The sequence below is a fragment of the Anabas testudineus genome, chromosome 21 (assembly GCF_900324465.2).
Source record: "Anabas testudineus chromosome 21, fAnaTes1.2, whole genome shotgun sequence".
NCBI classification, from domain to species: Eukaryota; Metazoa; Chordata; class Actinopteri; order Anabantiformes; family Anabantidae; genus Anabas; species Anabas testudineus.
In genome coordinates, this window is record NC_046629.1 from 1,458,959 (window position 1) to 1,486,519 (window position 27,561).

General features: G+C 36.9%; 4 protein-coding genes across 4 annotated transcripts; 3 read left to right on the top strand and 1 right to left on the bottom strand.

Annotated features, from left to right (window-relative positions):
* The first annotated feature begins 3,312 nt into the window (after positions 1-3,312).
* Positions 3,313-4,245, top strand: LOC113173290 (olfactory receptor 6N2-like). Its single transcript, XM_026376694.1, has one exon. It carries the CDS (start codon positions 3,313-3,315, stop codon positions 4,243-4,245), a length of 933 nt encoding a protein of 310 aa, XP_026232479.1.
* Positions 4,246-16,142: 11,897 nt separating this feature from the next.
* LOC113173364 (olfactory receptor 10AG1-like) lies at positions 16,143-17,069 on the top strand. The gene has a single exon (XM_026376778.1). The coding sequence runs from the start codon at positions 16,143-16,145 to the stop codon at positions 17,067-17,069; it is 927 nt and encodes a 308-aa protein (XP_026232563.1).
* Positions 17,070-19,299: 2,230 nt separating this feature from the next.
* LOC113173368 (olfactory receptor 11A1-like) lies at positions 19,300-20,226 on the bottom strand. Its single transcript, XM_026376783.1, has one exon. It carries the CDS (start codon positions 20,224-20,226, stop codon positions 19,300-19,302), a length of 927 nt encoding a protein of 308 aa, XP_026232568.1.
* A 1,779-nt stretch (positions 20,227-22,005) lies between these two features.
* Positions 22,006-22,923, top strand: LOC113173291 (olfactory receptor 13C2-like). The gene has a single exon (XM_026376695.1). The coding sequence runs from the start codon at positions 22,006-22,008 to the stop codon at positions 22,921-22,923; it is 918 nt and encodes a 305-aa protein (XP_026232480.1).
* Positions 22,924-27,561: the final 4,638 nt, after the last annotated feature.

A 27,561-nucleotide genomic window follows, 5' to 3' on the forward strand; every position in this document is an offset into this window, starting at 1 on the left:
CATTGTCAGAAATTATACTGGTTCCAACAAAATAGAGCAAGAATTGTGAGTTTGCAGTAAAGACTTTTCTCAGCTTTAACTGATCACTTTTTCAGTTTTTTTTTTCCAAAATCTTTAATGTACTTTTAAAATTAACTTCATAAATTCAGAACATGTATAATAATATAAAATTTAGTCACCACTTCTCTTCTTGTTGTGTATTGATATAATCTTTTATGAGTTTGGTTGCCTGGTTCAATGTTAAAAAGCATGAAGGATTTAGGACCAATCAGATTCAACCGATCGGCCTTCTTAGGGGGACTGATGATGGATCAGATGTTATCAATGTGTCAGATATATTTCTCTTTTCCTTTGGACTGTTCCCTTTCACGGGGCGCCACAGCAAATCATCTGCCTCCATTTAACCCTGTCCTCTGACCTTATCTCCAGAACATCATGGTCTGTCCCTCTGATGGACTCATTCCTGATCTTCTCCATCCTCATCACTCCCAATAGAACCTCAACATCTTCAGCTCTGCTACCTCCAGCTCTGCCTCCTGTCTTTTCTTCAGTGCCACTGTCTCACAACACTCCTTACATCTACCTCCACCCGTACCCGTGGGGGGTAAAGTCTTTAAAGTCCTGCAGCTTCTCTGCCTCTGCTCCTTTAACTTTACTGTTGCACTTGGTTCCCTCTCATTTACACACATGTATCAGTCTATTCTTCATTCCTCTACTCTCCAGAGCACACCTCCACCTCTCTAGATTTTCTGATCTACAACTGCTCCCTGCTCTCACAACAGAGCACAGTGTCATTGGTGAACATCATAGTGCATGAAGATTCCTGTCTGACCCCATCTGTCAGCTTGTTCATCACTAAAGCAAACAAGAATGGGCTCAGAGCCGATCCTTCATGCAGACCCCCCTCCACCTTGAACTCCTCCATCACACCTACAGCTCACCTCACCACTGTCGTACAGCTCTCATACATGTCCTGCACTACTCTAACATACTTCTCTGCTACTCCATACGTCTTCATACAAACCAGAGCTCCTCTCTCTGCAGCCTGTCAGACACTTTCTCTAGATCTACCTACCATCCTCAATTCAAATACTGCATCTGTTTTAATCTTTATAGGCATGACACTTGCTGCTCAAGAAATGCTCACCTCTGCCCTCAGTCTAGCTTCCACTACTCTATGGCTCATAAGCTTTATTCCTCTGTAGCTGTAGCAGCTCTGCACGTCTCCCTTGTTCTTACAAATTGGCACCAGTACACTTCTCCTCTATTTATGGGCATCTTCTTACTCTCCAAGATCTTGTTAAACAAACTAGTCAAAAACTCTACTGCCACCTTTTCTTCCATACCTCCACAGGTATGTTATCAGGACCATCTGCCTTTCCACTCTTCTTCCTCTTCAATACCCTCCTTACTTCACTTTTACTAATCTTTGCTACTTCCTGCTCCACAACAGTCACCTCCTCTACTCTTTGTTCTCTTTCATTTTCCTCATTCATCAACTCTTCAAAGTACTCCTTCCATCTTCCCATCACACTCCTGGCACCTGTCAGTACATTTCTATCCCTATCTTTAATCACCCTAACCTGCTGCACAACCTTCCCTTCTCTATCTTTTTGCCTCACCAACATGTAGTTACCCACCTCTTCCTCCTTAGTGTCCAGCTTAAAAGTTCTCATATGCCCTTTGTTTGACCTTAACCACCTCTACCTTCACCTTATGCTGCATCGTCCTGTACTCCTGTCTACTCTCTTCGATCATCTGTGTCCCACTTCTTCTTAGCTAACTTCTTTCTCTGTTTACACATCTGGACGTCCTCATTCCACCACCAAGTCTTCTTGCCCACTTTCCACTTCCCTGATGACACATCAAGTACCCTCCTACCAATCTCCCTTATTTCATTACCTGTAGTTGTCCAGTCATCTGAAAACACCTCCTGACCACCCAGAACCTCTTTTACTTTCTCCTTGAAAACTACACATTGCTCTTCCTTTTTTAACTTCCACCACTTCCTCCTCTGCTCTGCCTTCGTCCTTCTCATCTTCCTCACCACCATAGTCATTTTATACCACACCATCCTGTGTTGTCTGTCAACGCTCTCCCCTACCAATAGTTTGCATTCACTGATCTTTTTCAGATTACAGTATTGGCACAATATGTAGGTCACCTACCTCTGCTTTTATATGTTATCCTATGTTCCTGCCTCCTCTGAACTAATTAAGTAAGTATTCACCACAGCCATTTCAGCTAAACTACTTTCACTACAGCTCATCACAATCTCATCACATTTCTATGCTTCACTAACATGTCCATTGAAATCTGCACCAATCAGCACTATCTCACCACTGGGGATGCTCTACATCACATCATCTAACAAGATCCAAAATTTCTCCTTTTCTTTTAACTCACATCCGACCTATGGCTGTTGTTAACCCGAGCTGAGACCAATCTGCAATGGAAGTCATGTTGATGATCCGCAATATGTCAGATATATATGTAATGAATTTTTATTTTAAGTAAATATAAGAAGTGCATTGGACTTGATCTTGCCAGATACCTAAAATTCTTACAGTCGAAATTGATGCCAAAAACAATTTATTTATTTTATATTTCTACATAAACATATAAATGATCCAGATACTAGCAGCGGGTTCCTACTCAGACTAGCAGCTAACAGCTGACCAAAGGAGGAAATGGGGGCTACTGATGTGAAGACCCTGAAACACCCATCCAATGCCACAATCTATAGTTTTTACTATAAAAACATAACCACACCTGAGAAAATGGCACTACGAGTACTGGGGGGAAGTGGGTGCAATGCCAATGTAATAGCACAATCGTAGAAGTCATTTGGGAAAAGAGACAGATTCAGTCTAAGCAGCTGGATCTTCTACAGCACAAACCTCTGCCATGTCAATCTGTAAATGGGGCCACTGTATTCTCATTTTTATACATCTTTTATACAATTAATTGTTACATTTCAAGAAGCTTATTGAGAGTAGGATTGTGACTGAAATGTCATGTTGCTTGAGGCCACAAACCTGCAGAGTTTGGTAAAGTTGTTTACATGTTAGTCAGTCATGGTGGAAAGTTTAATGAGATCCATGGGGGGTAAAGTACTTTTGATAAAGACAACATTTCACATGCTCATACAGTTCTCTTTGCAAGATTTGGTTATCACAGAGTGAGTGAGTAACACAATACCGTATAGAAGAAGAGTTATTGCAAAGTGAATCCTCTCTTTAGATTTATAGTCACATGTTCTAGTTACATTTTCCTTCTGTTTATAAAAATTAAAAACCTTTCACAATCAAAATGGAGGAAGAATTAAATATAACATATTTAGTTTTTGATGGGCATGTTGAAATTAACAAATACAGATACCTTTATTTTATTAGTTTCTCCATAGTTTACATTCTGATAATCTGCAGTAATTCTACTATTGTGTACTTGATCTGGAAACACCAAGATCTCCATGAGCCTATGTACATTTTCATTGCAGCTTTGTTACTAAACGCTGTGTTTCTCAGCACTAATATCTACCCAAAACTACTGATCGACTTCTTATCTGAGAAACAGATCATATCACATCAAGCATGTCTTGTTCAATATTCTCTGTTTTATGCATTGGGAAGTTCAGAGTTCTTACTGTTAGCGGCCATGGCCTATGACAGATATGTGTCTATATGTAAACCTCTGCAGTATCCAACTATCATGAGAAAAAGAACTGTCAGCATCTTTTTGGCTGTAGCTTGGCTTCTACCTGCTTGTCAGCAAATGGGATTATCAGCAATGAGCGCTAATCAGAAGCTCTGCAGCTTCAGTTTGAAAGTAATTTTTTGTAATAACACAATTTATAAACTTTTCTGTGTGGCATCTAGAGCAGTATCTGTTTTTGGTTTGTTCATTTTGTCTAATGTTGTTGTTCTTCCTGTGATCTTTATAATTTTTACCTACACCAGGATACTTATAATATGTTATCACAGTAGTAAAGAAGTCAGGAAAAAAGCTGCACAGACCTGTTTACCTCACCTGATTGTACTAATCAACTATTTTTGTTTGTTTATATATGATGTTATTACAGTTCGTCTGGAATATGAGTTTTCAAAACCTGCACGTTTAATTATGAGTTTACAGTTAGTTTTGTATAATCCTCTATTTAATCCATTTATATACGGACTTAAAATGAAAGAAATTTCTAAACACCTAAAGAGTTCGTTCTGTCAGGAAAAAACTTTTTTTTTTTAAATGTTTGTACTGTATGAATAATGCAGAGTTGTGATTTGTTTGATCCAATTTATGAAAAGCATTTACATTCAGAAATTATACAGGTTTCAACAGAATGGAGCAAGAATTGTGAATTTGCAGTAAAGACTTCTATCAACTTTAACAATGTAATGGCTGATCCCTTTTTTATAGTTTTTGTTATCAAAATCTTACTTAATTTACTTTTACATAAACTTCACAACTTCTGACACTCTGTAATAATAAAAAATTCAGTCAGTCAGTTCTCAAGAATTATATTATATTTTCAGATCACTAATCTCAGGTGGCCATAACAACTGTTGCAAAAATCCACGTTATTGTTTTGTCTGAAGATCATTCTTTATAACTTTGGTTATATGGTTTCTTGTCAGAAAGCATTAAGGATTTAAGACTAATCAGATGCCTCCTTGGAGAGAATAACGAGGGGACTAGTGATGGATATAAATATAATAATCTGAAGTGCCAAAATCTTTTGGACTGCATTGAACATATTGTTTAATATACTATTTTTTCTGTGTGTATCAATATTCTGAATAACCCCACTCAACACCTGACATATTACAACATGCTTTTGATGCATGTTACTATTGACAAAGGCAGACTCTTCACTCAGTCTTTGGAGGGGTTCTGGTAGGGGCTGTGGGAATGTTACTCTTATGTTTATTCTTTCATTTATATCAGTAACTTCAGTATAAAAACAAAATATTTCTGTACGAATATTCTCAGTGTTTGTATAAAGTAGTTCTCTGAAAGTAAAGTACTCAGATTAGATTCAGTATTTAAGATACAGATGTTATCAGTGTTTTAGATATATATTTAATGAACATTTTCATTCTGTCTGGCCAAATAGTAGTAAGAAGGAATAAGATGATGGGTTAGAACTAGCAAGGAGCCATACAGCAGAAATACAAAGCTCAATGGTAATAAAAAAGAAAGAGAGCCAAGCCATCAGCATATACAGTCAAGCCCAAAATTATTCATACCGCTGGCGAATTCTGACTTAAAGGTACTTTTTTGATTAACCGGAAATAAGACAGGCTTCTCTCAAAAGATAATAAGACGATATACAAGACGCGTCATTGTGGGAAAAATATGACTTATTTCTTATTTACATTTAACCAAAGAGTGGCATGTCCAAAATTATTCATACCCTTTGCAAACTGTCACAGTCTATGGGAAAAGCCAAAGTTTTATACCATTCCAAATAGTCCAAGCTGTTGTAAAGCATGCTAATTAATCTGATTCATTGGGAACAGTTGTTTTAATCAACTCAACACGAGAAATACACATTTCTGCTGCTGGTTTGTGGACAATCATAGCTAAGACAACGGAGCTCACTAAGGACCTGCAGCTGTGCATTGCGGCTGCTCAAAAGTCAGGAAAGGGCTATAAGAGTCTTCCATACACAGTGAAGTTAGCTACAGTTAGCTAGTTCCACAGGGATCTGTGCTTGGACCGATTCTTTTCACTTTATATATGTCCCCTTTAGGCAATAATATTAGGAAACACTGAATTTTCATTGTTATGCAGATGATACCCAGCTATACTTATCTCTAAAACCAGAAGAAACTAATCAATAATTCAAACTTCATGCTGCTTAAAAGACACAAAGGCCTGGATGTCCTCCAATTTCCTTCTCCTAAATCCAGACAAGACAGAGGTTATACTGTTTGGGCCTAAAAATCTCAGAGGCACTATGTCTAATCACTTTCTCACCATTGATGACTTAGTAATGTCCTTAAGTAATACTGTAAGAAATCTCTGAGTTATCTTTGATCAGGATATCTCCTTCACTTCATACATCAAAGAAATCTCTAGAACTGCCTTTATCCACCTGAGAAACATTAAAGCTAAAATTAGGAGCATTAGTTACTTCCAGACTGGACTATTGTAATTCATTATTAATAGTTTGTACCAATAACTCATTAAAGAGCCTCCAGTTAATCCAAAATGCTGCAGCAAGAGTTCTGACTGGAATTAGTAAGAGAGATCATATTTCTCCTACGTTAGCTTCTTTCCATTGGCTTCCTGTAAAATCCAGAATTGAATTTTAATTCTTCTCCTCACTTCTAAATCTCTTAATAATCAGGCTCCATCTTATCTCAAAAATCTCATAGTTCCATTTTTTTCCAACAGAACTCTCCGTTCTCAGACTGCAGGTTTTCTTGTGGTTCCTAGAGTTCCAAAATGTAGAATGGGAGGCCTGCAAGGTTGTATTTCTGCTATATGGCTCCCTGCTAGTTCTAACCCATCATCTTATTCCTTCTTACTACCAACATTCTTCCTCTATCCAGTCTGTACTCAGGTTAATCTGTCTGAAACATGGTCCTTGGTGACTATCACAAACTAGTGCTTTGAGCCTCTGGTGTTGTTTCCAAATTCCTTCTGAGCTGTGCTCAAGTACTGGTTTATGTGGACCTGTAGTTTGGCAGTGATGATTCCTGACAGGATCTTCCATTCTGTGGAGAAGCAAGTTTTAAGTCAGCAGTTGGACAGTGCGTTTCCCGTTTTTTGTGGAGGTCCTTCATTCTCAGTTTCATCAACGTTCATTAAATATATATCTAAAACAATAACAGATGATAACATCTGTATCTTAAATACTGAATCTAATCTGAGTACTTTACTTTCAGAGAACTACTTTATACAAACACTGAGAATATTCGTACAGAAATATTTTGTTTTTATACTGAAGTTACTGATATAAATGAAAGAATAAACATAAGAGTAACATTCCCACAGCCCCTACCAGAACCCCTCCAAAGACTGAGTGAAGAGTCTGCCTTTGTCAATAGTAACATGCATCAAAAGCATGTTGTAATATGTCAGGTGTTGAGTGGGGTTATTCAGAATATTGATACACACAGAAAAAATAGTATATTAAACAATATGTTCAATGCAGTCCAAAAGATTTTGGCACTTCAGATTATTATATTTATATCCATCACTAGTCCCCTCGTTATTCTCTCCAAGGAGGCATCTGATTAGTCTTAAATCCTTAATGCTTTCTGACAAGAAACCATATAACCAAAGTTATAAAGAATGATCTTCAGACAAAACAATAACATGGATTTTTGCAACAGTTGTTATGGCCACCTGAGATTAGTGATCTGAAAATATAATATAATTCTTGAGAACTGACTGACTGAATTTTTTATTATTACAGAGTGTCAGAAGTTGTGAAGTTTATGTAAAAGTAAATTAAGTAAGATTTTGATAACAAAAACTATAAAAAAGGGATCAGCCATTACATTGTTAAAGTTGATAGAAGTCTTTACTGCAAATTCACAATTCTTGCTCCATTCTGTTGAAACCTGTATAATTTCTGAATGTAAATGCTTTTCATAAATTGGATCAAACAAATCACAACTCTGCATTATTCATACAGTACAAACATTTAAAAAAAAAAAAGTATTTTCCTGACAGAACGAACTCTTTAGGTGTTTAGAAATTTCTTTCATTTTAAGTCCGTATATAAATGGATTAAATAGAGGATTATACAAAACTAACTGTAAACTCATAATTAAACGTGCAGGTTTTGAAAACTCATATTCCAGACGAACTGTAATAACGTCATATATAAACAAACAAATATAGCTTATTAGTACAATCAGGTGAGGTAAACAGGTCTGTGCAGCTTTTTTCCTGACTTCTTTACTACTGTGATAACATATTATGAGAATCCTGGTGTAAGAAAAAATGATGAAGATCACAGGAAGAATATTTGAATATACCAAAAGGAACAAACCATAAATGGATATCGCTTTTGAAGCTACGCAGAAAAGTTTGTAAATTGTGTTATTACAAAAAACTACTTTCAAAGTGAAGCTACAAAGTTTTTGGTTTGAACTCAGTATTGATATTCCCACTTGCTGACATACAGGCAGAAGCCAAGCTACAGTCAGAAAAACAATGACAGTTTTTTTTCTCATGATAGTTGGATACTGCAGAGGTTTACATATAGACACATATCTGTCATAGGCCATGGCTGCTAACAGTAAGAACTCTGAACTTCCCAATGCATAAAACAGAGAATATTGAACAATACATGCTTGATGTGATATGATCTGTTTCTCAGATAAGAAGTCGATCAGTAGTTTTGGGTAGATATTAGTGCTGAGAAACACAGCGTTTAGTAACAAAGCTGCAATGAAAATGTACATAGGCTCATGGAGATCTTGGTGTTTCCAGATCAAGTACACAATAGTAGAATTACTGCAGATTATCAGAATGTAAACTATGGAGAAACTAATAAAATAAAGGTATCTGTATTTGTTAATTTCAACATGCCCATCAAAAACTAAATATGTTATATTTAATTCTTCCTCCATTTTGATTGTGAAAGGTTTTTAATTTTTATAAACAGAAGGAAAATGTAACTAGAACATGTGACTATAAATCTAAAGAGAGGATTCACTTTGCAATAACTCTTCTTCTATACGGTATTGTGTTACTCACTCACTCTGTGATAACCAAATCCTGCAAAGAGAACTGTATGAGCATGTGAAATGTTGTCTTTATCAAAAGTACTTTACCCCCCATGGATCTCATTAAACTTTCCACCATGACTGACTAACATGTAAACAACTTTATCAAACTCTGCAGGTTTGTGGCCTCAAGCAACATGACATTTCAGTCACAATCCTACTCTCAATAAGCTTCTTGAAATGTAACAATTAATTGTATAAAAGATGTATAAAAATGAGAATACAGTGGCCCCATTTACAGATAGACATGGCAGAGGTTTGTGCTGTAGAAGATCCAGCTGCTTAGACTGAATCTGTCTCCTTGTTCAGGATTTTCACATCGGCAGCCTCCATTTCCTCCTTTATCACCTGTTTGCTGTATTTAGCTGTTTGCAGAGTATCTGATGAATAGGAGGACATACAGTCAAGCCCAAAATTATTCATACCGCTGGCGAATTCTGATTTAAAGTTACTTTTATTAAACCAGTAAGTTTAGTTTAACCGGAAATGACACAGGCTTCTCCCAAAAGAAAATAAGACGATGTACAAGAGGCATCATTGTGGGAAAAATATGACTCATCTTTTATTTACATTTAAACAAAAAGTGGCATGTCCAAAATGATTCATACCCTTCTAAGTAATCAATGGAAAAGCCTTTATTGGCTAATACAACAATCAAACACTTCCTATAATTGCTGACCAGCTTTTGCATATCTCCACTGGTATTTTTGCCCATTCATCTTTAGCAATGAGCTAAAGTCTCCTTGCCATTGTCTCCTTGGCATTACCCTGATCTTCAGCTCCATCCACAGATTCTCAATTGAATTTTAGTCAGGACTCCGGTTGGGCCACTGCAAAACGTTAATGTTTTTATCTGCTAACCTCTTCTTCACCACTGGTGCCCAAGGTCAAGTTTCTCTGCAGACTGTCTGATGCTGTTGTTGTTGAGAATTTTGATGTATTGCTTCTTTTTCATGGTGCCATTTACTGTGATTAGGTTCTCTGGTCCCCCGGCTGAAAAACACCCCCAAAAAATTAGGTTCCCGCACCCGTGCTTGACAGTGGGGATGGTGTTCTTAGGGTTGAAGGCTTCTCCCTTTTCACACCACATTAAGGCTACATCATTGTGGTCAACCAATGTAATTTTTGATTAATCTGATCTGAAGCACAGCACAAACCTCTGCCATGTCTTTCTGTAAATGGGGCCACTGTATTCTCATTTTTATACATCTTTTATACAATTGATTGTTACATTTCAAGAAGCTTATTGAGAGTAGGATTGTGACTGAAATGTCATGTTGCTTGAGGCCACAAACCTGCAGAGTTTGATAAAGTTGTTTACATGTTAGTCAGTCATGGTGGAAAGTTTAATGAGATCCATGGGGGGTAAAGTACTTTTGATGAAAACAACATTTCACATGCTCATACAGTTCTCTTTGCAGGATTTGGTTATCACAGAGTGAGTGAGTAACACAATACCGTATAGAAGAAGAGTTATTGCAAAGTGAATCCTCTCTTTAGATTTAGTCATGTTCTACTCTTTATAAAATTAAAAACCTTTCACAACAATGGAAGAACTGAATATAACATATTTAGTTTTTGATGGGCATGTTGAAATTAACAAATACAGATACCTTTATTTTATTAGTTTCTCCATAGTTTACATTCTGATAATCTGCAGTAATTCTACTATTGTGTACTTGATCTGGAAACACCAAGACCTCCATGAGCCTATGTACATTTTTATTGCAGCTTTGTTACTAAACTCTGTGTTTCTCAGCACTAATATCTACCCAAAACTACTGATCGACTTCTTATCTGAGAAACAGATCATATCACATCAAGCATGTATTGTTCAATATTCTCTCTTTTATGCTTTTGGTTGTTCAGAGTTCTTACTGTTAGCAGCCATGGCCTATGACAGATATGTGTCTATATGTAAACCTCTGCAGTATCCAACTATCATGAGAAAAAAAACTGTCATTGTTTTTCTGACTGTAGCTTGGCTTCTGCCTGTATGTCAGCAAGTGGGAATATCAACACTGAGTTCAAACGAAAAACTTTGCAGCTTCACTTTGAAAGTAGTTTTTTGTAATAACACAATTTACAAACTTTTCTGCGTAGCTTCAAAAGCGATATCCATTTATGGTTTGTTCCTTTTGTCAAATACTGTTATTTTTCCATTAATCTTCATCATTTTTTCTTACACCAGGATTCTCATAATTTGTTATCACAATAGTAAAGAAGTCAGGAAAAAAGCTGCACAGACCTGTTTACCTCACCTGATTGTACTAATCAACTATTTTTGTTTGTTTATATATGATGTTATTACAGTTCATCTGGAATATGAGTTTTCAAAACCTGCACGTTTAATTATGAGTTTACAGTTAGTTTTGTATAATCCTCTATTTAATCCACTTTTGTATGGACTTAAAATGAAAGAAATTTCTAAACACCTCAAGGGATTGTTCTGTCATCATAAAATTAGCTTTTATTAATACTGATATGTTTCCTTTACAAAAAGGGTAGAACGTGACCGGTTTAGTACACTGTATGCAAAGTATTCAGGGTCATAAACGATACAGGTTCCAACAAGCTAGAGTGAGAATTACTAATATGCATTTATTCATTAACTATACAATTGCAAAATGCGTATAATTATATAGAATTTGGTCCGTTAGTTTATATGAAATAAAATGTATTCATGATCTGAACATTATGAAGATTTCTTGTTGTGTTTGGAAATACTGTAGTTCCTGTAGTTACTGTAGTGATAAACAGGGTTTATCTGCCAACACATTTTTGGAACAGCATTACAATATAGATTATTTCCACAGTGCAGACATAAAGATTGACTGAGCAATAGTTTTACGGGATTAAAATGAGAATTTTTAATCCCATGAAGACAGATTAATTACATTTTTTATTAAATTTTGAGCCAAGTTATGTATGTGAGTCTTAAATTCCATTCTACTGTCCAACCAAATATAAGATTTGACAAGAGATATGGGCTTCATCTAAAGTTATTATCCCAGGAATGTAAAGATATTCAGACACCTGGGACAGGTTAAAGCTTGAGTGGTTGTGACACCTGAGGCACATGAAATTGTGTGGTCAGGACAAAAAATGGCCAGTAAACCAGACACATTTGGAGGATATATAATTTCTGTACAGAGTCCAAGGAACTACCCCTGGGGTGCACCATTACTAATACTGGAGTATCAGCAACAGTCCGACTTCTGCCAGTGAGCTAAGCATGAAAACATTTAAGAGCCGAACAGCAAACACAGAGTTTCTAATTTATTCATTAACATTGTGTGGTTCACTGTGTCAGATGCTTTTGAGAGGTCAATAGAGCATTCACTTTAAGTGATTATAAGTAATGCATTAACTTGATCTGTATCTACATGAAAATACAGGATAGAACTTGTTGTCTGTACAGAAAAGCATTTATTTAATGTAATGCTAAAGTAACATCATAATGTCACAGCAAATAATGCATAAATAAACAGTACAACCCTCAAGACCAGTTACCAAGGCAGGAAGGGTATTTTGGGGTTTTGTGACTACCATGAGGCCACATAGCAGACATACATAAACAGTTACATGGGAACAATGATAAGGAGGCAAGAAAACTAACAATGAACAAGTACCATCAAAGGATGACAACAACAACAAGATGTGAGGACCCAGAAGCACTTTTTTTTATATTTGGCACCAATTGTCACTTGGGGTCAAGGATGAACTGATTAGATTTTTGGGGTCAAAGGTCATGTTTGTTCCATTTTCATTATGGCTATCAGAAACACCTGGACTGAATTTCATTACATGTGGCACAAACATCCACTTGGACTCATGCATAAACATATTAGAATGTGAGTCTTTACAAACTACACGTTGTCTACACTGGTCAGACCTACTTGGTGGCCATTTTGGAACTTTATAGGTCGGACACACGTATTTTTAACTTTCTGCTCGTTGTTTATCCCCTTATATTTCAACACTTTCTCATCACTCCACATTATTATTTACATTATCATCTTTTAAAAACTGTATTTTTCATTAGTTATTTTTCACTTTTCCGTGGGGATTTAACAACTAATACACATTTCCCTCAGCAAAACATAGCTGCCGCTGACGCTGCACCAAATTCACCCAGTGAGGACAACATGCTGCTTCAGAGAGCTTACAAGAAGATTGCTAACCTGAAAGAAGACATTCGCCACCTGTGCAATGAACTTCAACAGAAGGACTCCTTGTTGACTAACGTCATTCTAGGAGCACTCCAAAAGAATTGCCTCACTCATCACAGCCTTCCAAGACACAACTCTGTGAGATTCCTCCAGCTGGCCGCGACCTTCCCTCTGCTGGAAACTTAACTATCAACCATCACGGGCCGAAGTTGTGACCCTTGGGAGCAAGAGGAGCCAGGAGCCTTCATATCTATAGGCCTTTCCAACTGTTACGCAGCCTTAACGTCTGATGCCTCGAATCACCCAGCAGAAGCAGCCTCGGCCTCGGCTCTTACTTGCCGCCTACCAAAAGGTCTGCACGTCAGAGAATCCTGATGGGGGGTGTAGTCAGATCCAGAGAGCTTCTTTTTAATTTCAGTGGTGGCAGCTTTTTCGGAGTCTTCAACGTGGCTACTCACTGCTTCCCTGGTGCTACAGTCCCGGTCATTCTGGATAAACTTCCGAGTCTGTTAGACTCACTTCGTCCTTCCATTGTCTAGGTGATTGTTCGCGTGAGATCTTGTGACACAGCTTGCCAGCACTCTGAACTGACTAAGAAGGACTTTAATGCCCTTTTTAGCTTCCTCCCGTCCTGTGATGTCTTTATTTCTGGCCCTATTCACACCTTAGGCATAGGAATAGGATGTTTCAGCAGAATCCTCAGTCCTCATACTTGGCTCCAGTCTGCTTGCAAGTTTCAACATCTTGGATTTATTGACATCTTTAATCTCTTCTGGGATTGACCCTCACTCTTCAGGAATGATGGTTTGCACCCCTACCTTCACTTCAGGGATCTGCTTCCCTCACCACATGTCCCTGTTCTGTGATCCCCTCACTCAAGTTCTCTCTCATCTTGTTGTCACCAGTTGTCATCATGGGGGGAGCAGGTGTAACTCCTCATCAATGGGGTGTTTCACCAGCTCCCTCGAAGGTCCAATCAGTGTCAATATTATTCCAGTTATTAACAATGGCAGACAGCAAACAGGCCACAGAGCAGTGCAAAGAAACTATTCTAATCTTGTTAAGCCTCTGACCAACCCCAGTACTCGTATTAGTGCCCCTACTACAAGACGTGGTCTTCTAAATGTCAGATCCCTCTCTAACAAAGCATCTCTCTTAAATGACCTTATCCTCTCACCGAATTTAGACTCCTTTTTTCTTAAATGAAACCATCAATCAGTCTAACTGAATCTTTCAACCTGGTTCAACATGTCAAAGGCCCAACTCATAACCAGGGCCACACCCTTAATTTGATATGCAAGCCAAGTTCAAAGCTAAACTCCTTCGAGTTACAGGACTCCATCTCAGATGATAAATGTGTGTATTTAATACTTGTCTCCATCCAACCACTCTACCACAAAATATCACAGTTAACCGCCTTCTACCACCTACTACTTCACTAGCACCTTTTCTATGTTGAAGGTATTTCTTGCGCATCACATGTTGATGATATCGTGAGCCTTTTCACTACTACAATACCATGGTAAAAAATGCCAGAGCTAAACAATAATAAATCTCAGACCTGATCACTATCAGGTGATTGGATTCACCATAAGTGATAAGTTTCTACTTCAGACTGTTGATCATTTAAGTAAACTGAAACCCTCCCAGCATTATGGCTGAAAGTGATGCAGAGTGTGTGAGAAGTTCTTAACCTATTTAATAATAAAAATTGAATCAGTCAGAATCTCTATTATTGATTTGCTTACTTCCTCTCCTCTGAATGTTTTCAATACTTCTCTGTTCCCTGGATATGTCCCACATTATTTTAAAATTGCATGTATGTAACCTCTTTGAAAAAAACTGGACTAGATCTCTCTTTCCCTGAAAACTACAGACCAATCTCAAAACTACCTTTTATATCTAGGATTTTAGAAAAGTAGTGTCAAAACACTTCCTAGCTGCAGAAAACAATTTCTTTTTTTTATGAATTTCAAACATCACCGCACATAGACTGGCCTATTAAAAGTGACTAATGATATTCTGTTGGCCTCTGATGTTGGTATGTGCGTTCTTCTTGTCCTTGACCTTAGTGCTGGTATTGATCCAGTAGATCACCTCGTTTTGTTCTCTTCATACCTGTCCAAAAGATTGTTTTGTGTTTTCTTTAAAAATTGCAAGTTACAAAATGTTCCCATGTAAAGTCCCACAGGGCTCAGTGTTGGGGCTAATCATATTCTCTTTGTACATAATCCCTTTCGTACATGTTATAAAACACATAAAAAATTGGATGGATCAAAATTATTTGAAGCTGAATTCTAACAAAAAAGAAATAGTTATCAGTCCACAACATGTATCCAAACATTTTTGACATATGCATTTGAGAATTTGGAGTGATTGTGCAAACCATGGAGCAGCCTTTCTTTCTTTGCATGGTCTAGTTACCTTTCAGATTTTTCTGCCTTAAACTCCAACATGGTTTTTACGTTCTGCTGGTTCTATTTACCTATCTACAAATACATATCCACATATCACAGAAACCCAGCTGACTTTAGAGCATTTACCTCATGGTCCTGTAGATATTAGAGCACCTGCCTTCTTATAAATCTTTAAAGCAGAAAGTGCTTTAAAATCAATTCAGAAACTGACATGAAACCAATGTAATGATGTTAAAACATGACTTGTGTTCTCTCCATCTGGTCTGATCAGCACTCGGGCAGCAGAGAATCAACTGAAACTGATTTGTAATGTTTTTCGGTAGACTGTGCATCTGTGTCGCTCAGAGAATAAAACAACCGCATATTGGCAACATTTGTATGATGATAAAAGGCTGATTTAAAGACAAATCCCACAGAGGTCTTAGAGGTCAAAATCATAATCAAAAATTGTAACAAGTGATGCGGTTGAACTAATTTAATACAAGACACTAAAACATATATCAGGTCACAAACTCCTAACAGCATCGCTTCTCTGTATTCAGGTCTCCAAAGTTTGATAGGGTTGTTTGCATGTTAGTTGTCCATGGTGGAAACCTTAATGAAATCCATGGAGGGTGACGCAGTTTAAAAACAAAAACTATTTACATGCTTACACTTCACTTTGCAGGATGAGATGATAACATATAATTGACAGAAGAAATGGTGCTGCAGTTTTCAAAGTGGACCCTCTTTTTTACATTTAAATTCACATTTTACTGTCACATTTTCTGCCTGTTTAAATAATTAGTCACATTTGACTTTTTTTAATGGACGAAGAACTGAATGTAACATATTTAACTTTTGGTGGGCATGTGGAAGTTGACAAATACAGATACCTTTATTTTATGGGTTTTTTATTATTATACATTCTAATACTCTGCAGTAATTCTACTATTGTGTACTTGATCTGGAAACACCAAGACCTCCATGAGCCTATGTACATTTTCATTGCAGCTTTGCTACTAAACTCTGTGTTTCTCAGCACTAATATCTACCCAAAACTACTGATCGACTTTTTATCTGAAAAACAGATCATATCATATCAAGCATGTCTTGTTCAATATTCTCTGTTTTATGCTTTGGCTGGTTCAGAGTTCTTACTGTTAGCAGCCATGTCCTATGACAGATATGTGTCTATATGTAAACCTCTGCAGTATCCAACTATCATGAGAAAAACAACGGTCATTGTTTTTCTGGCTGTAGCTTGGCTTCTGCCTGCATGTCAGCAAGTGGGATTATCAACACTGAGCGGTTATCAAAAACTCTGTAGCTTCACTCTGAAAGTCATTTTTTGTAATAACTCAATTTATAAACTTTTCTGTGTAGCTTCAAGAGCAATAAGTGTTTTAGGTGTGTTCATTTTATTAAATGTTGTTGTTTTCCCTGTGATCTTCATCATTTTTTCATACACAAAGATTCTCATAATATGTTATCATAGTTGTGGAGAAGTCAAGAAAAAAGCTGCACAGACCTGTTTACCTCACCTGATTGTACTAATCAACTATTTTTGTTTGTTCACATATGAGGTTATTGCAGTTCGACTGGAATATGAATTTCCAAAAACGACACGTTTAATTATGAGTTTACAGTTGGTTTTGTATAATCCTCTATTTAATCCAATGATATATGGACTGAAAATGAAAGAGATTTCTAAACATCTAAAGAGATTGTTCTGTCGACATATAATAAGATAAGAAGAATGCAAAGATGTGATTTGTTTGATCTATATAAATTACGTATTGTCAACAATGATACAGGTCCCAACAAAAGTTAAATGAGAATAGCTAAGATGCAGCCTTTATCTAGACCTTTATCAGCTTCAACAGTTTGATGATTGATCTTTTTTTTTCACAAAGTAGAAAATGTTTGTCTTGTGAGAGTTTAACTCATTTAAAAAAATGCTTTAAATGTAACTGCACAAATGCATAAGTTGTACAACAATACAAATCAGTCAGTTTCTGCAGGACTTTTAGTTTTAGCTTGAAGATATTATTTATTGCTTTGGTTGTATGTTTGGGCTCATATTCTTACAACACCTTGTATATTTTATGTCCACTTTATTAATAACCAAACAGTTCTATGTCATATTAAAGCATGTCATATGCTTGACAAGGAAAAGGATCATTAAAAGAATTTCTTATTTTTGGAATCATTTCTGGAAGAAGGATGGTAGGTAGGTAGGTCAGTAGATATTTTATTAGCCTCAAAGGGACATTCTAGAGAAAACACAAACCAATTAAACACACAGAAGCAGCAGAAGACTAATACACTAAGCATTAGCATCATCTACATAGACCAGAATCATATGGCAAATGTAATATATAAACACTTTGCCAGATGCTCATAGGCGCTGTCGAAGGCTTTTCAGCACGCTCCTGTATTTTTTTTATTTTATTTCCTACATTGTCCTCATCACTTCATGCTTGCGAGCTCAGTCTGCTATTAAGCGTCCTGGTAATGGACTCTTTTCCGACTTTGAGTAAGCTCCTGTTTTGCCCCTTGCTAGTCTGTTTGCTCTTTAAACAAGTTGTACTTGAACTGTAACCATGATTTTAGCCTTCTCTTTACCAGCCATCTTTATCCAGCTATTGTCAACCATTTTTCAACTGCACCTCACCAGTGTTATCTAATTTTCTGTCAACCATTTCCTCACTTACAAATATACGGTCATCTTGTTTACCTCAAACTCATGTCAGCCATTTTGTTAACTGTGCCTATACGACAAGAGGGGAGGCCATTACAACAAAAAAAATTGTGCAGCCATAGAGTTGCCACAGTGGAAATGATGAGCCATGCACTTGTCTTGAAGACTCAAGTGAAAACTTTGTGATAATTAAGGGATTAAGGCGAATTGATGTTTTATTGGTAACGCTAAATATGTATAATCACATTAGAAAATGTGTACTTGAACCACAGCTATTTCATGTTAAGATGATTCGATCACATCATTATGTCATGATAGGCATTCTTTTGAAAAATAGATTAAATTAAGGGAACAACAGTTTCACTAAGTCCTGGTGAAATATCAAAGCCTGAACCCTTGAAGTCTTGAAGAAGTCTGTCCACAACTATGATTATTATTTGTATTAAATCTTCTTGAAGTTAATATTGATATAAATACTTTACACAAAGCAAAGATGGTGCTTTCAAAACATGTTTGCTAATAAATGTGCTCATTGATTTATTCATACCGACTTTTCTTTTGAACATAAACAACAGCACATAGGAGAAGCAGAATACTGAAGGTAGATAATAGATAATCTTAGTATATTTTTGTATATTATAGCAAACAGCAGTATGTACAGTTTGTCTTGAATATTTAGGCTTTAGGGGAAATGAAAGTGTTTAAGAAAATGTCTTTCTCTTTGTGCAACTTTCTGTCGGACTGTGGCTCTTAACCTTTGGGTTGAGGTTAGGCACTAACATGACTTAATATGAGATTGAAGTAAGACTGACTGTGGCTAAGGTATCAAGATCAATGTTGGCATAAGGGTATTGCTGAGCTTCTCACACTTACACACAAAGTGAAGCAATTCTAGGTCATTTTCAATCAATTTTCAAATCTCAGTTCTTCTGCAAATTGCCAATGTGTGATAAATCTGCCTTACACTGAGTACCTGTACTAATTTTTTTATTATAGATTGTTGTTAACATAACAAACAAATGTCAACAGATGGATGTTGAGGGTGGAAAATGAAAACAGATCACATAGGTTCCACGATGTGTTTTGCGTGTAAGCAATATAAAATATTGTAATCTTTACTTTTTTCCAAAAAGTTTCAGCAGATTTTGGTCCATCATCATTTCCTTCTAGGACATGTTTGATCAGTTACACATTGATTGTTCGTTTTGGTTCCGCACATACACCCAGAGTCATAAAGAACTATCTTCAAAGACAAGACAAAAGTATCAGTACTAACAACATTAGGTCCCTTTGTCCTGACAGAACAACCTGTTGAGATGTTTAGAAATTTCTTTCATCTTTAGTCCATATATCAATGGATTAAATAGAGGATTATACAAAACCAACTGTAAACTTATTATTAAACGGGCAGTTTTTGGAAACTCATATTCCAGTCGAACTGCAATAACCTCAAATGTGAACAAACAAAAGTAGTTGGTCAAAACCAGCAGGTGAGGTAAACAAGTCTGTGCAGCTTTTTTCCTGACATCTCCACTGCTGTGATAACATATTATAAGAATCCTGATATAAGTAAAAACTATGAAAAACACAGGAAAACCAACAACATTCAGCAAAATAAAGACACCATAAACAGATATCTCTCTTGAAGCTACACAGAAAAGTTTGTATATTGTGTTATTACAGAAAATTAATTTCAGAGTGAAGCTGCAGAGTTTTTGATGAGAAATCATTATTGTCAATGCTACAATCTGAAGTGCAGGCAGAAGCCAGGCCAAAGCCAGAAAAATATTGATAGTTTTCTTTCTCATGATAGTTGGATACTGCAGAGGTTTACATATAGACACGTATCTGTCATAGGACATGGCTGCTAACAGTAAGAACTCAGAATAGCCAAAACCGTAATACAGTAAAAACTGAACAAGACAGGCCTGATATGATATGACCTGCTTTTCAGATAAAAAGTCCATCAAAAGCTTTGGGAAGATAGTAGTGCTGAAAAGAACAGAGTTCAGTAACAAAGCTGCAATAAAAATGTACATAGGCTCATGGAGGTCTTGGTGTTTCCAGATCAGGTACACAATAGTAGAATTACTACAGATTATGAGAATATATACTATTAAAAAAATGATAAAATATAGGTATTTATATTTGTGAACCTCCACATGACCATCAAGAATAAAATATGTTATATTCAACCCTTCATCCATTATGATGTGAAATACTAGTGATTATTTAAACAGCAAGAAAATTTCACAGTAATATGTGAACAGAAGTTTAGAGAAGAGATTCCACTTTGAACAACATTTCCCCAGTACTGAAGTCTCTTATACACTGTGCCACTTTCCAAATGTTGCAAAGCAAACTGCTTGAGCCTCTTAAATGCTTGAGCCTCCAAGGATCTTGTGAAACTTTCCAACATGAGTAACAACATTTAATAAAACTCTAGAGGCCTGAATCCGTAGGTGCTGTTAGACCTGTTCAGTTCTTGTGCCCTACGATTAGCAGAACCCCGTACATTTGGGTTTATCAGTTCCTGAGGTACTCACAGTTTCTTGAGTGCTATTATTGTCTCAAAGATTGAGATATAAGGCCAGTTCAGCATTCTCCCAACATGTTCAAATGAAGATACAGACTGTTACAGAGATCCCGCAATAAGAAGTTATAAATAGATGACTCACATCTACCAGCTAATCTAATCCTTACCTTTCCTTGAAGATGGTGTTTTCTCAGCTGTCTTCTTCAGCAAGCATACTGAGCAGGGTGTTATATCTGTGCTACATCTGCACAGAAAGCATTTTGGTGAGCAGCATGTTAGCAGAGCAACAGCAGCAGCTTCAGTGCCCAATGTGTGTTTATACCAGAGGCAGCACTCAGGGCCCAAAACACAGTCACTCTGAAAGGTTATACACACCGCTTAAGTCCATTGAACTGGTTTTTGGATGGTTGTTAATGTTTCACAGGAATTCATCACCAGTTTAGGAGCAGTTGACCTCGGAGAATATTGACTTCACATTCATGAACCATTTTAATAGAGAACTGAGGTCCATTAACCTGCCTCACACCACACTAGGAGATCAATCTGTCAATCCATCATTACTGAAACAGATAGGTGCTACAAACACTTCACAAATTTCACAAAATTACCTCCCAAATGCCTCGATCACAATTCCTTCTTCCAAAAGTATTGGAACCACAAGGCCAATTGATTTGTGCTTTCTGTACACAGGACATTCTACAGTAGATACATTAAGCAGAAGAGAGCTGGCTATGGGAGAAGAGGAAACCAGTCAATCTGAGAGATAAAAGAGGAAAAGTCACTTCAAGGCACTGTACAAACATTGGACGTAGCCACTACAACACTTTATGTTCTGAAAAAGTAAGAAACCGCTGGCGTGCTGAACAGCATACAAATCTTGTCTTGGGCTGCATGGCTGCTTCTGGAATGTACTCCCTAATCTTCATTGATGCAATAACTCATGATGGTAGCAGCCAAATGACCTCAGAGGTATACAGAAACATTTACAGAGAAATGCTTTAACTTCATCATACAGTAAAATAATAATCTAAAACACATGCCAACTTAGCAAAGGAGTCATTTAAGGAAAGAGTGGAAGGTTATACAGAGGTCAATTGAGCATGTATGTCACATAGGATAACAACCATACGTGTGGATTCACACCTCCAGAGTATGATAAGATTGTTTACATGTTGGACACGAACAGTGGACAGTTTAATGAGATCCGTGGAGAATGAAACAGTCTTATAAACATTTCACAGACTCAAACAGTTCTCTTTGCAGGAATTGGAGATGAGCACTGTACAAAGTCAATTCAAGGGGGGTTACTGCGAATAAATAACAGAATATAAAAGAAGAGAAATTGTTATTTAAATTTTTTTAGGTAAAAGATTTTGTCTAAATTTACATTCACGTCGTACTGTGATATTATTATTTCAAGAATCACTTTAATTAATTTTTGATCTACTTGATGGAGCAAGAATTAAATGGAACATATATAATTCTTGGTGGGCATGTGGAAGTTGAAAAATACAGATACCTGTATTTTATGGTCGTATTTGTAGTATACATTCTCATAATCTGCAGTAATTCTACTATTGTGTACCTGATCTGGAAACACCAAGACCTCCATGAGCCTATGTACATTTTCATTGCAGCTTTATTATCTAACTCAGTTCTTCTCAGTAATATTATCTACCCAAAGCTACTGATCGACTTTTTATCTGAAAAACAGATCATATCATATGAAGCCTGTATTGTTCAATATTTTATGTTTTATACTTTAGGCTGTTCAGAGTTCTTACTGTTAGCAGCCATGGCCTATGACAGGTATGTTTCTATATGTAAACCTCTGCAGTATCCAACTATCATGAGAAAGAAAACTGTCATTATCGTCCTGGCTTTAGCTTGGCTTCTGCCTGCCTGTCATCTTGTGGGATTTGCAATAATCAGCGCAAATCAAAAACTCTGTAGCTTCACTCTCAAAGTCATATTTTGTAATAACACAATTTACAAACTTTTTTGTGTGGCTTCTAAAGCAATATCTGTTTTTGGTGCATTCATTTTAATGAATATTGTTTTTTTCCCCGTGTTCTTCATTATTTTCACATACACCAGGATTCTTATTATATGTTATCACAGTAGTAAAGAAGTCAGGAAAAAAGCTGCACAGACCTGTTTACCTCACCTGCTGGTTCTAATCAACTATTTTGTTTTAATAACATATGATGTTATCACAGTTCGTCTGGAATCAGATTTTCCAAAAACTACACGTTTAATTATGACTCTACAGTTAGTTCTGTATAATCCTCTTTTTAATCCAATGATTTATGGACTAAAAATGAAAGACATTTCTAAACATCTGAAGACCTTTTTTCGTCAAAATTAAATTAAGTAATTTTATTAAAACTGACGTGTAATAATATTGTAGAGGTGATTTCTCTCATCACATTTATTACTTCTCATCACAATTTTTCTAATAGAATGACAGATCAGTTTTCCGTCATTCCACCTCTGTAACTGTTTAACTCTGCGACTTTGTATTATTGTGACAATAATAATCCAAAAATGACTTCATACTGATACCACAAGCATTAGATGTGGAGAAGATGGTCAAATTCTAATTTGGTGTAATGTACTACATAATACAAGTGTATCCTGTTAATGCTTAACTACTATATGCTGTTTTCATTTCAATACACCTGTGATGATAATGTTTGATAATCAAAAGTTTAGTGTAAAGGAACATTTAAACAGTTTTTTTATTTATTTATTTATTTTTTGTCTGTGGAGGCCAGTGGTTCCTAATTTGTGAGTTAAGATAAGATTCTTTTTGTTTCATGTTCACTCTGTTTTTGCACAAGCGAAGACTCAACAAACACGAGGCCCAACAAAAAATACCAGGAACCCAGCTTTTGATGGCCTGATAGAGCCCAGACAACAGTCCTTCTGTGGAGAGGCACTAAGAGCTGGAAACTTGTCCCAGTCAAGACATCTTGAAGGGACATCCAGATAGGTAGAACCTGAGTCAGCTGAGATCTGTACCAGGCATACACTGCTCAGAGGATCTACTAAATGGTGCAAATAGATCAAGTAGGATTGAGACAGAAAACTAGACCACAGCTCTTGCAGTCTGCGGGGATTCCATGGCAGTCTGGAAAGCTGCACAGTAAGCGTTGGGAGCTGATGGTTTGATGGTTACCGCCTCGGGGGGAAAGAAGCTGGCAAAGGTGTATACGGTGCGAGAGGTGAATGGGGGAGATGGAGGACATTAGAGGGATTATTTGAAGGTGCAGAATAACTTCCTGGTTTTTCTGGTGTTGTTGTGGTAGTGTTTTTCTGAATAAAGCTGAAGTGTTTTTGGATTTGTACTGAGTGTGGTACCTTGTTCACCAATCAAATCAGAAACCCCACTGCATTGGTGAGAAGGTGGCCAGCAAGAAACATTATACCCCATCCTACAAGTTGCTCCTTCTTGTTCCATTCCCTACACCTGAAGCATTGGTTAGTGCATTGGTTGATGCTTCAGCTCCTTCCTACCATGGGCCTCTTAGTAGTTCTCCTCCCACAGCACTGTCAACGCCACTAGAATTATCTTTTGGTCTTTGGTTGACCTCAGTACAATGACGGTGGAGGCTGTGATCACAATCTGCACCCTCCTTCCAATAGTGAGCCTCACTTTTAGAACTTGGTCATTTGCAGCAGATTGGGTTTAGAATTCCTTATTGGGGGAGGGCCTGCCCCCCTCTGCAAAAAAGATGATTGCTTGTCCTAAGCCCATGTAAGCGGACCTCTGCTTTCATCTCTCCCATTCTAGTGTGTCAGCTACAGACAGATGTACCTTTTATTGGCACCACCTATATCATTCTAGTGTTAGAGATGCATTGCATCACATAGTGTGTGCCAGTGTCCCCCTTTGACTACATACAAATCAGTGTAGCATTAACAAAATTTTTGAAAATATTATTTTATTGTAAAATATATATTGGGACTTTAAGGCTGCAAAAACTCCAGACTAGTTGCTCAAACAATCCATACCAAAATAAAGGGGCTAAAGAGCACCAAGCCCTTAGGGATGTGTATAACATAACAGAGATAGATCTAACCTGCTATCAGGGTATTGTGATTCAAACCTACCCGAGACTGGCTTTGGAATCAGTATCAGCTAAAAAGAATCAAATAGTGGAAGTATGTTTTACTGTTCATGTCCAAAATGTATTACTATTGAAGTTAACTAACCTACAGTAGGTCTTTCTGTGTGGTGTTTGATGTTCTCCTGCTTAGCTGGCGGCCGTAAATTGCCTAAATAACTGTTCTTACTAATCAATAAAAGTTCCATATTCCTATTGTCTAAAACTTCACATTTTGTTGTCTATTTCCTGTTCATAACATTCATCACTTATTAGTAAATCATCCATCTGGAACATTAAACAAATTCACCAAGCCCTTTCTTTGAGGCTTGTCTCAGATTCCACTGGCAGTTTTCTTTGCTACATTTTAAAAAATATAAGTTTGTCCCGAAGATGATACTTTAAACTTCACACCAAGACCTCCATGAGCCTATGTACATTTTCATTGCAGCTTTATTATCTAACTCAGTTCTTTTCAGCACTAATATCTACCCAAAGCTGTTGATGGACTTTTTATCTGAGAAACAGATCATATCTTATCAAGCATGTCTTGTTCAATATTTTATGTTTTATACTTCAGTTGCTTCAGAGTTCTTACTGTTAGCAGCCATGTCTTATGACAGATATGTGTCTATATGTAAACCTCTGCAGTATCCAACTATCATGACAAAAAGAACTATCAGTATCTTTCTAGCTTTAGCTTGGCTTCTGCCTGCCTGCCAGTTTGCAGGATTTGCTGCACTGAGTTCTAATCAAAAACTCTGTAACTTCAATCTGAAAGTCATTTTCTGCAATAACACATTTTTCAAACTTTTTTGTGTAGCTTCAAGATCGATATCTGTTTATGGTGTGCTCATTTTAGTAAATACTGTTGTTTTTCCCGTGTTCTTTGTTATTTTTTCATACACCAGGATTCTTATTATATGTTATCACAGTAGTAAAGAAGTCAGGAAAAAAGCTGCACAGACCTGTTTACCTCACCTGCTGGTTTTGATCAACTATTTCTTTTTGATAACATATGATGTTATCACAGTTCGACTGGAATCCGATTTCCCAAAAACTGCTCGTTTAATTATGACTCTACAGTTAGTTCTGTATAATCCTCTATTTAATCCAATGATTTATGGACTGAAAATGAAAGAAATTCATAAACATCTAAAGAAGTTGTTCTGTTAAGATAGAATGAATGAATGTAGATAAGGGCGGCTGGATAGTGTAGTGGTAAGATCACTGCCCTCCATGTGGGAATCTAAATGTAAATATTACTGATAATTGTGTCAGTAATGTGTGTGAAGTGATGTGATGTATCTTCTGTAATTCAGGTTCATAGTGATGTGTTTTAAACTGAACTGATCATTATGGTAACGAGGTGAACATCATGCTGGTTCTTTCAAGAATTAACGAGTAGGATTTGTGTATTGAAGTTTGTAAATGAAGCAATCAAAGTTGCAAAAAGTGAAGTTGGTGCTTGTTTCATGTCAATTCAGTTTTATTTGTATAGCGCCAAATCACAACAGAAGTCATGTCAAGGCACTTTACAGTCTTTTAGGTTCAAGACCTTGCAGAGTATAATTATATAGAAAATTACTGGGAGGTGGTTCAACAGGAGAGGAGCTTGATAGCTAGAGGCTCTGCCTCCCATTCTACATCTGGAAACTCTAGGTTCCACAAGTAAGCCTGCACTCAGAGTCCTGCTTTGAATATATAACCTTATTATCTTGTCCAAGCACACCAAGTAGCCAGGAGGAACTGGGAATCGAACCACTTACACTGAGATTCAGTAGGCGACTTCTCTACAACCTAAGCTATGTTTTAAGCAGCCTAATGTTTGATTAGTTTCTTCTGGTTTCATAGATAAATATAACTGGGTATTATCTGCATAGCAATGGGAATTCGTAGAGTGTTTCTTAATAATTTGCCTAAGAGGGACATACATAAAGTGAAAAGAATCAGTCTGAGCACAGAATCATGTGGAACTCTGTAGCTAACTTTTGTGTGCAAAACCAGCCTATAGTGTCGAATGCAGCACTAAGATCTAACGAGACGAGTATAGAGAGTAGACCACTGTCTGATGCTAATAGAAGATCATTAGTAACCTTTACCAGGTATTGGTCTGTAATTTACAAAAACCCCTGAGTCCAGAGTAGGCTTTTTGAGTAAAGGTTCGACTACAGCAACCTTAAAAGCCTGTGGTACATAGCCTGTTTGCAAAGATAGATTGCATTACTGTGCAAAGGTATGGGATTTGTGAGTTAATGCTTTCCAGCCAGGTAGTTGTAAAACCACAAAACAATACGTATCGTTTTCCATATTGTACATTAAACACAGATTTAATTTCTACTGCTGTTGAATGAAGTATTTAAACTATATAGGTACAACAAGTGTGACCCTTCTCCTACTCAGACGACTTCTTTGATAAACTTCTGCTCACCAATCTGCTCTTGTGCTCCAATTTTATTTTAGTGATCTCAAATAAACCAAGGTGATGTATTTTTATACATTTTATTGTATAAGCTAAGATGGCTACAACATATATACACTGCTCAAAAAATAAAGGGAACACTTAAACAACACAATGTAACTCCAAGTCAATCACACTTCTGAGTAAAAGAAGAAACTGCCCACTTAGGAAGCCACACTGATTGACAATCAATTTCAAATGCTGTTGTGCAAATGGAAAAGACCACAGGTGGAAATTATAGACATTTAGCAAGACACACACCACAGACCACTTCTCAGTTCCTATGCTTTCTGGCTGATGTTTTGGTCACTTTTGAATGCTAGCGGTGCTTTCACTCTAGTGGTAGCATGAGACGGAGTCTACAACCCACACAAGTGGCTCAGGTAGTGCAGCTCATCCAGGATGGCACATCAATGCGAGCTGTGGCAAGAAGGTT

What these genes read in the sequence shown, in the direction of transcription:
- LOC113173290 (XM_026376694.1), top strand. Translation starts at nt 3,313, where the DNA reads ATGGAGGAAGAATTAAATATAACATATTTAGTTTTTGATGGGCATGTT.
- LOC113173368 (XM_026376783.1), bottom strand. Translation starts at nt 20,226, where the DNA reads ATGGATGAAGGGTTGAATATAACATATTTTATTCTTGATGGTCATGTG.
- LOC113173364 (XM_026376778.1), top strand. Translation starts at nt 16,143, where the DNA reads ATGGACGAAGAACTGAATGTAACATATTTAACTTTTGGTGGGCATGTG.
- LOC113173291 (XM_026376695.1), top strand. Translation starts at nt 22,006, where the DNA reads ATGGAGCAAGAATTAAATGGAACATATATAATTCTTGGTGGGCATGTG.